At 38.3% G+C, this 10,694-nt stretch overlaps 1 protein-coding gene and 2 pseudogenes across 1 annotated transcript; all 3 read right to left on the bottom strand.

The window, feature by feature from the left end:
* Positions 1-402: 402 nt before the first annotated feature.
* On the bottom strand, positions 403-1,346 carry LOC126080404 (olfactory receptor 5D14-like; annotated as a pseudogene).
* Positions 1,347-5,185: 3,839 nt separating this feature from the next.
* Positions 5,186-5,987, bottom strand: LOC126080403 (olfactory receptor 5D13-like; annotated as a pseudogene).
* A 2,787-nt stretch (positions 5,988-8,774) lies between these two features.
* Positions 8,775-9,721, bottom strand: LOC126080402 (olfactory receptor 5D13-like). The gene is given in 2 exon segments (XM_049891626.1): positions 8,775-9,694; positions 9,697-9,721. Coding segments are annotated over 2 exon segments (945 nt in total).
* Positions 9,722-10,694: the final 973 nt, after the last annotated feature.

Raw genomic sequence — 10,694 nt, 5'->3', positions numbered from 1 at the left:
ATTAATAGTATGCTACGTTATGTAATTACTTGGGTCTTAAATGTGATAAAGTTTGTCAAAACTTAACTCAGTGTCTGTCACATCAAAGAAATATGTTATTATTAGTAATAGTATCATATTACTATTATTTTTATTTGTCTTTATTGTGATTTGCAGTATTTGGTTAGTTTTCAGAAAATTTGAAGAAGCAGATAGATACTCCATGGATCAAAATCCTGTGGAATTCACTGCAGAATTAAACTTCTTTGGCATATTCAAGGGATTTGAACTTCTCAATTCACAATATATTAACATGACAAACATTCATAAACATCTCATACAAATACATCCTACAGATTTTAGAAGCATTGTAGGCTCTGGTCCAGTTGCTCATTGGGACTGCAACCATGTTTTGAGTTTGGGTCAATGAACTAGGACTTTTGCACCTATTAACTTCCAGAAGGCATCTTTCACATCTTTGTTTCTCAGGCTATAGATGAAGGGGTTCAGCATGGGGTTGACCACTGTGTAGAATACAGAGGCCACTTTGACCTTTTGCTGAGAGTTTTTGGAGTTAGGCACACAGTAGAGGGAAAGTATGGTCCCGTGGAAGATGGTGATGGCAGTCAGGTGGGAGGCACAGGTGGAGAAGGCTTTGCGACGTCCGCTGGCAGATTGAATTTTTAGTACAGTCACAAAAATAAAAACATACGAAGTGAGGATGATTAGTAGTGTACTCACCTCATCAAAGATGGCAAACCCAAAAAGCAGAAGGTGAGGAATGCATATATCAGAGCTAGAGACAGCTATGACAGCAGTATACTCACAGAAAAAGTGGTTGATTACATTGTGTCCAGAGAAGTCTAGAAGGAGAGCATAGCAAAGGAGTACCAAGGAGCCAAACATCCCCCACAGATACGAGCCAGCCACCAGCAGGGCACAGAGTCTTTGTGACATGGCCACTGTATAGAGCAGAGGATTGCAGATGGCCGCAAAGCGGTCATAGGCCATCACTGCCAGCAGGAAGGACTCAGTCACCGCTGCAGTGCAGGACAGGGAGAACTGGAGCATACAGCTAAAGTAGAAGATGCTTTTATCTGCCATGACCAAGTTTTCAAGCAGCTTTGGAGTAACAATAGAGGAGTAACAAAAATCAACAAAAGAAAGGTGACTAAGGAAAAAGTACATCGGGTGTGAAATTTGGGGTTAATCTTGATGATCACTATCATCCCAAGATTTCCTACCATGGTGACAATGTACGTGATCAGAAACACAAGGAAGAGAGGGATCTGAAGCTCTGGGTAATCCGTGAATCCCAAGAGGGCAAAGGTTGTCTCCACACTCAGGTTTCTTTCAGCCATCACCATACCTCCTTTGAAGGGAAAGGGGTAGGAGCATAGTGTTGTTCCTGTCAAAGGAGAAGGTTTATGGGGTGAACGACAAATATGTTTTGTTACGGTAGAGAAAAGAAAGTGAGAATAAAGAGTTATTGGAACTAGTTCTCTCCATAACGAACATGCCTTATGCAAATAGCTGCTACGTGTATGCCAAACCAAGCTGATGTCTAAAACATTTATGAATTTCCATTGCCCTTTGAAATATTAGAATACGGGTTTCCACAGAAATGCTTGTGATATTGAATGTGTAGGAGTTACATTTACAAGTACGTTAGCTTTTTCCTTGCATGCACACCTTGCATAGTACCATCAAATGCACATAACTGACACTAAGCAAATACATACATACATATAGGACATACACACAATAGTACATAAGCTAGCGAGATTCTGTGAAAAAAATGTAAAATGTTTGTCTCAAAGAATAAAATATACTGCTGCTATATTTTGCCTGTATTCTCAAATCAATTAAAATATTTAAAGGAATATGCTTGTATTTTAAGGAGAAAATAAAATACTAAAGAACCTAGGAAAAAAGCAGTGCAATTTCATTAGCACTTTTTATTCCATGAAGACTACTACTCCTTTCGAATATCTTGATTGCCCAGTGGTTGAGGCTAAGGGGGATAATGACTTCCTTTTGACATGAGTGGAGTGCCCACTTTATTAGGGTTTATGGCTTAGCTTGATGTAAGGCTTATCTTCTGTTACAACCCAGGCATTATATATACATACATACGTACGTACGTATATATATATATACACACACACACATATATGAGGAGCCCTGGTAGAGTAGAGGTGGCACAGTGGTTAAGAGTTTGGCTGCTAACCAAAAAGATGGGCTGTTTGAATCCACCAGTTGCTTCTTGGAAATTCTATGGGACAGTTCTACTCTGTCCTATAGGGTCGCTATGAGTCCAAATCAACTGGATGGGAATGGGCTCAGTTTTGGTTTGAGTAGAGTAGTGGTTAAAGTGCTCGGGTGCTAACTGAATGGTCAGCAATTCAAAACTCCAACTTCTCCATGGGATGAAGATATACTTGTCAGCTTCCATAAAGATTTACAGCCTTGGAAATCATATGGGGCAGTTCTACTGTGTCCTATAGGGTTGCTATGAGTTGTAATTGACTCAACAGCAGCTGATAAATTATATGTATATGTGTATGTATATGTACACATACATGCATACATGCACACATGCACACATGTATCATGTGTACATGCACGTATGTATATATTTTAGCGGTTCCAAGATTTATCAAATTACAGTTATAACAGGACTAACTGGAAAGTTATGTTTGCATATGAATTATAACTTGTTGACTCAATTCTTAGAAAAGTTTATATACCAATTTAAGGTGCATATAAAGAGGATAAGGATAAATATCCATTTTTAAGCAGAAAGCTTATTCTATTCTTTGTGAAATTGCTGTCAATGGATAATAAAGATAAATATTTCCATATTAACTTCTCTCTTTAATATGATGGGGCTTGGACTTAGCAGTTACAGTGACTTAATATTGAAAGAAAAATCAGAGAAGACCACAGTTATCCCATCAGGAAAATAATATTTTCACCGGTTCATTAAAAAACCTGAGGCAACTCACCTGCTGCAGAGAAACAGGCCACCACTGTTTTGTATTTCGGGAGCATCGCAGCGATTACATCTACCTCTACAGCCCTTGGGACTCCAACTCTGGGGAATCACTAGCATCTGTGTCTCAAGCTAATTAATTAAGGCAAGTGCCAGGTTCTTTGTACCATTGTTAATGACTGAAATTTCCTTGCAATCACATAGAAAAGTTGCAGCATGAAGTTGCCTACCAGGCTTTATTTGCACATTACTAAATGTCCTATGGAATTAATAAAACTAAGCTAAGGCAGGAGTTCTCACATCAAAGATCCTTACCACATCTATAATACAATTGCCTAGAATTCTAGGTTATGAACTTTTCTAGGCCTAAAAGGGAATTCCTAGGAATGGGACACAATCATACCCACATTGAAGAAGGAGCTTGGGTGACACATATAAACATCGAGGAGTAAAAACCACCGCTAAGTGCTAAAATCACATTGGTAAGATGGTAAGATCTGGTCCTTTTTTTTTTTTTTTTTTTTAACAATCTTGGGGGTATAGTGGTTAATAGTTTGGCTGCTAACCAAAAGGTCAGCAGTTCAATTCCACCAGGTGCTCCTTGGAAACCCTATGGAGCAGTTATACCCTGTCCTATAGGGTCGCTAGGAGTCGGAATTGACTTGACCAGCAACGGGGTTTTTTTTGGTGTATTTAATAGGTTTAACTCATTCATCCATTAAGTCAACACATGTTTTAGTATCTTATCATGTTGATTATTTTACGTTTGCCTCTACATGTTCATTTTCTGTTTTCCTCTCTTTCAGTGTGTTTCTTTGCTCTGATATGTATGATATCAGAAGATTGATATCAACGTTTAAGGTTCTATGTCTTTAGCAGTGGTATTCTTTCTAAAATGATGTTACTAAGAGGCTATTGGTGTTAGGAAGGAGAGAGTTTGACACATTAGACTGTGAGTTTCATAATTATGATTTTTAATTTTTGTTCCCTTGGTTACCCATCAGCACCGTCACATAAAAATCAACATTTTGTCTTCACACTCAGTGATATCATATTTACCATCACTTCCTGTACAATAACAAACATATATGCGGCCTTGGGGAAAAAGGAATAAAGAACTTGGTTGAAGTTCAGGGATAGTGCCTCCAGGCTCTTATTGCTACTTCTCCTATATGCATACCCCTAGTCAGTTATAATTTTTCAGAATTTCTCAGTAACTGTGACACCCGTATTGCTTAAGTCAGATTGAAGAATGTTTTTTTGTTTGTGTTTTAATCATTCACAATGTCAATATGTGAATCAAGGAATTTGAGTTTTACAGTTTGATGTTTACTTATTGTATTAGTTTCTTAGGACTGCCAAAAGAAATCACCACAAGCTTCATAGCTTAAAACAACAGAAATTAATTTGTTTGCAGTTCTGGAAGCCAAATGTTTGAATTCATGGTACTGGCAGGGACGTGCTCTCTTTGAAGGCATTAGGAGAAAATTCTTCCTTGACTCTTCCAGCTTCCGATGGTTCCTTGTGTTCCTGGGCTTGTAGCAGCATAACTCCAAGTTCTGCCCCCATCTCCACATGGCCTTCTTCCCTATGTGACTGTGTCCTTGGCTACTTCTCATAATGAGATTCTCACTGGATTTATGGCCCAGCCTAAGAGAGTATGAAGGATTCCTGGTGGCGCTGCAGTTAAGAACACGGCCCAAAGGTTGGCAATTTGAATGCACCACCTGCTCTACAGGACGAAGATGTAGCAGTCTGCTTCCATAAAGATTACAGCCTTGGAATTCCTATGGTGCAGTCCTGCTCTGTCCTATAGGGTTGGTATAAGTGGGAATTGATTCCATGTCAATCAGTTTTCATTTTAAGGAGGTATGATTGTATTTTAATCTTTAGCTTAACTATGTCTTCAAAGACCCTATTTCCAAAAAGGTCATATTCTGAAGTTCTAGGTGGATATGAGTATTTTGGGCGGAGACACTATTCAATCCACTACACTTGATTCACTTCACATACGATTCAAAACTATTTTACTAAAGATTCAAAAAAGATTCAAGTGACTAGAAATCAAATTATCAGATAACTGGTGTATTGCAATAGATGTAAAATTTAGATGGGTATATTGACTAGATAATTTGAATTAGCATCTCTTCTAGAGACACTGAACAATATTCAACATCATAAACCAAATTCTTTCCATAAATAAATAAATCTTCAAGATTGTATTGTGTGGCTCATTAACTTTCTGACAGTCTCCTTCACATTTTTGTTCCTGAGACTGTAGATCAGGGGGTTCAGCATGGGGATGACCACTGTGTAAAACATAGATTACTTTGACGATGAGCCATGAGGTTTTGGAATGGGGTACACAATAGAGGAACAGGACAGTCCCATGGAAAATGGTGATGGTGGTCAAGTGGGAGGCACAGGTGGAGAAGGCTTTTTGGCACCCCCCATCAGAAGGCATTTTTATGACGGTAATGAAAATGAAAATATAAGTAGTGAGGATGATCACCAGGCTGCTCACCTCATTGAATATGGCAATGACAAAACAAAGCACCTGGCTGATATAGGGATCAGAGCAGGAGATAGAAACAATGACAGAGTGCTCACAGACAAAGTTATTTATGATAGTAGAACCACAGAAGGATAATGCCAGAAGAAAATAAGTGAGTGTCAGGGAAGCAACTATACCCCATGCATAGGGCCTGGCCACTAATGATGCGCAGATCTTTGGGGACATGACAACGGTGTAAAGCAGGGGGTTATAAACTGCCACAAAACGGTCATAGGCCATCACTGCCAACATGAATGTTTCTGCAACTGCAAATATACAAGCCAAGAAGAACTGTATGATGCAGCCTGTGAAGGAGATGGTTCTGTCTCCCACAACCAAGTTTTCTAATAGTTTGGGTGTAACTATAGTGGAGAAGCAGAAATCAACAAAAGACAAGTGACTGAGGAAAAAGAACATGGGGGTGTGGTATTTGGGGTTGATCCTGATGATCACAATCATGCCCAGGTTCCCCACCACAGTGACCACATAGACAAGCTGAGTTTTGAACCTCCCCTCAAAAAACCGTCCATTTGACTCTAACTCATGGCAACTCCATGTCTTACAGAGGAGAACTACTCCACATGGTTTTGTTGACTGTGATGTTTATGGAAGCAGTTTGCCAGGCCTTTCTTCCATGATCTGCTAGGTGGGTTTAAACTGGCATCCCTTAGGTTAGCAGTCAATGACAAGTCCAGATCTTTCCTTATATGCCTCTTCATTTTGAACTTTTTTTGCTGTAATGAAATTGGAATTGAGTCCTGTGTGTCATTTTAGCAAATTCTCGAACCTCAGGGAGCTGTGGGAGTTAACAGGTTAGATGTGAGGGGCCTGCAGACCCCCTAACTTGCTGCTGATATCTGAGGTCTCGAGCAGACATGGAGTCTGGAGGACTGTGCTCTTTACCTTTGAGACCTGACCTAACTCCGAGTGGTAGGGTCGGAAGGAAAAGTGGGTCGTAAGAAACTGGTATCCCCACAAAAATGAACTGGTCTGATTTTTTTCTCTTTCCTTTTCAGGCATCTTTTTTTCACTCCAGTGGACCCTGTAATACTTTTATGAGCTATTGCTGTTCTAAATTCTGTCTGTTTAAAAGCAAGAATTGTTTTTCTTGTCCTGATCCAAACACTGAGTTATATAGGTGTTCTGTCCTATATCAGAAGTAATTGCAGTTGAAAAGCCATCCCTTTTTAGACAAACCACAACTCCACCTTTGATCTCAACAAGACACTTACATCAGAGGGGAATTATACTTCATCAGTACAGTTCCCCAAACTTCTTAACTTAGATGAATTTGAATTATGAGAAGATCAAGGTCAGCAAAGGCACAACCCAGGTGCAGATTTACCTATTATAGGCATATGTTTTATTTATGTGTGTGGAAACCCTGGTGCAATAGTGGTTAAGTACTATGGCTGCTAACCAAGAGGTCAGCAGTTTGAATCCACCAGGTGCTCCTTGGAAACGCTATGGGACAGTTCTGCTCTGTCCCGCAGGGTCGCTATGAGTTGGAATTGACTCAACTGCAGTGGGTCTGGGTTTTTGGTTTTGGAGGCATTGTTGTTGTTGTGTGCCGTCCAGTCACTTTAGTTCATTTTCCCTGGATTAAAATGACTACAGGTTGTCCTATCCTTCCTGCCTTCTCCTGTTTATGCTTGATAACTCATCATGAAAGAAAATGTACCTCTTGTTGAAATATCACTTAAGAAAAGAGCAAAAAATATTCATAAAAGGAAAACACACACACACACACACATACCCACAAACACACACCACAGTATTTTTTTTCCTCCACTATATAGTTGCATACATTAACAAGAACCATTTTCTCCTAAGTTAAAATATTTGATTTCATTTCTCTTGGGTAAATAAGCACCTAGGGAAGAAACTGCTCAATTTTATATAAAGTTCCTGTGTAAGTTCATAAGACACCGCTAAACTGTTTTTCAAATGCTTTTTACCTGCTACATTTCCATTTGAAGTACATGAATATTCCACCTCATCCGTGTTCACAGGAATATTTGACATTTCAATCTTTTTAACTTTAGCCATTCTATTGGGTAAGTAGTGGTGTCTCATTTTAGATTTAATATGCATTGCACTGATGACTAATGATGCCGAGTAGCTTTTCAAGTGCTCGTTGGCTGGTTGGATAACTTCTGTATATGTTCTGCATATATATCAATTGTCAGGCGTATATATTGCAAGTATTTTCTCACAGTTTGTGGCTGACCTTTCCTTTTTCTTAATGGTGTCTTTGAAGAGCAGTCATTTTTCATGTTGATAAAATTCATTTTATCAATTTTTAATTCATTCTTTTTGTTCTATGTAAAAAAGTCCTTACGCCAAGTGTTCAAAAATTTTCCTATGTTTCTGCCATTTTTTAATTTCTGTTAAGTTTTAGCTTTTATCTTTGTGTCTATGATCTATAACTTTTAATTCAAATTAATATTTGTGTATGGTGTGAGGTAAGGCCTAAGGTTAATTTTTCAATAGGAGTATCTCATTGTTCCGAAATTATTTTGTTGAAAAAGTATCCTTTCTCCTTTCCAATTTAAATGAGAAAAAATGTATGAGTATATTTGGACACTATTCTATTCCATTGATCTATAGGTATCTCCTTACTCCATTAGCCTATTCTTTTAATTATTCAAACACTTTCTTTAGAAAAAAAATGATAAAATGAATATTAGGCTGGTAAAACAATACTTTAATTAAATTGGGTTTCCTAGCAAACAGGCCATATTTTTTATTTAATAAAGATGAATTCTGCTATTCAGTGTAATAACTATCAAAAGGTTGCCTTGTGTACAAGACACCACAAGCTGAAGCACTTGTTAAAGCCACCTCTAGAGGACAGAATTTCTGTTTAGAATTCTAGGGGAATATCCTGAATTTGTGCATATTTGATAAACTAGGAATTTGATTTACTTTGGGAACACACATAAAAAATTACACCATATATGGTAAAGTATTTTAAAATAATTCACATATATTGCAACAAGTTGAGAATTTTATTTTATTTTTTTTAATTTTTTTTACATGTGCTTTAGAGCTATTTCACCAAACATTGATGTATGGAAACATCAGTCATCATAAAATCGTACATATGCTACTACTGTAGATGTATTAACTCACAGGCTACTGGGTAAAATAATCTGAATAATAAATTATACTACACGAGTTGAACAATCTTTAGCATAATAAATCAAATTATTTGTGGAATATAAAATACTGAACCTAACAATATCATGGTGATTGAAAAAGGAGTTTTGTTTTAACTAATTTTCTGAATGTGTCCGTCACATCCTTGTTCCTAAGGCTGTAGATTAAGGGATTCAATGTGGGAATCACCACAGTATAAAACACAGAAGCCACTTTACCTATGAGCCAGGAAGTTTTGGGGTTAGGGATACAGTAAAGGAAAAGGACGGTCCCATGGAAGATGGTGACCGCAGTCAGATGGGAGGCACAGGTAGAGAAGGTTTTATGGCGTCCACTTGTAGAAGGCATCTTCATGAGAGTGATAAAAATGAATACATAGGAAGTAAAGATGATCATCAGGCTGCTCACCTCATTGAATATGGCATCAATAAAACACAGCATCTGACCGATGTAGGGGTCCGAGCAGGAGACGGAAACAATTACAGACTGGTCACAGATAAAATTATTTATAATGCTAGACTCACAATAAAATAATGTGAGAAGAAAGTATGTGAGTATCAGAGAGCACACCACACCCCATGTGTAGGACCCAACAACCAGCAGAACACAAAGCTTCTGAGACATAGTAGTAGTATACAGCAAGGGGTTACAAACTGCCAGAAAACGGTCATAAGCCATCGCCATTAGCATGAATGTTTCTGTCACTCCAAATATGCAAGCAAGACAAAACTGCATGATGCAACCAGAGAAAGAGATAGTTCTGTCTTCCACAATCAAGTTCTCCAGCAGTTTGGGTGTAACTACAGGGGAATAACAGAAATCCACAAAAGACAAGTGACTGAGGAAAAAGTACATAATCGTGTGGAGTTTTGGATTGATCCTGATAATTATTATCATGCCTAGATTCCCCACCGCGGTGACTGTGTAGGTGGACAAGAAAGTCAGGAAGAGTGGAACCTGGAGGTCTGGGTATTCTGAAAAACCCAACAGTATAAACATGGGCATGATCTTTGATTTCCTTCCGATAACATGATTCCTGTTGGAGAAAAAACACAAGTTGACTAGGAAGAAGCAGAGAGAGGAAAGAGATTTCATGTGGTTCTGTGGAGAGTGATATGAAACAGTGAGTCTCAAAGTGTGGACCCCAATCAGCACCATCAGAATCATTTGGGAGCTTATTGGGAATGCAAATTCTTCAACCTTACTGCCAACCTCCTAAATAAAAACTCTGAGATGAAACTCATAATTTGGGGTGTAATCAGGCCTCCAGGTGATTTTGTTGCATGCTAAAGTGTGAAAAACACTGGTGTGAAAAATATATAAATGAAAAAAACCTGTTGCCATTAAGTCGATTCAGATTCATAGTGACAATATAGGACAGAGTAGAACTTCCCCTTAGGGTTTAGCAGCTGATCTCTCAACCACGACACCAACGAAATCCAAAACCAAACCCTTTGCCACAGAATAGATTCCAACTCATAGTGACCCTATAGGACAGAGAACTGCCCCATAGAGTTTCCAAGGAGTGCCTGGTGGATTTGAACTGCCAACCTTATGGTTAGCAGCTGTAGCACTCAACCATTAGACCACCAAAGTTTCCACTACAACAACAGGGCTCAAAGTATATACATATTACTTTAGAAGCACTGGTGGTGTAGTGGTTAAGTGCTACAGCTGCTAACCAAGAGGTAGGCAGTTCGAATCCACCATGCACTCCTTGGAAGCTCTATGGGGCAGTTCTACTCTGTCCTATAGGGTCGCTATGAGTTGGAATTGACTCGATGGCAGTGGGTTTTTAATATATTACTCTTTATTATATGTTACTATTACATATAAGTATTTAAATGCTAGTCTTTGTTAGTATTATTATATGAAACTAACATATACATAAAGGGCATATAAGAAAATTAAAGAAACCAGAATCAAGGGCGGTATAACAAAAACACAAAGAACCTTTATAAATTTTAGAATTATTTACTTTAAAATTTTCCACCTTGTCTAGGC

This window comes from Elephas maximus, chromosome 7 (genome assembly GCF_024166365.1).
Source record: "Elephas maximus indicus isolate mEleMax1 chromosome 7, mEleMax1 primary haplotype, whole genome shotgun sequence".
Classification (NCBI taxonomy): domain Eukaryota; kingdom Metazoa; phylum Chordata; class Mammalia; order Proboscidea; family Elephantidae; genus Elephas; species Elephas maximus.
Note: the sequence above shows the minus strand (reverse complement) of the source record. Positions and strands in the feature narration are given on the sequence as shown.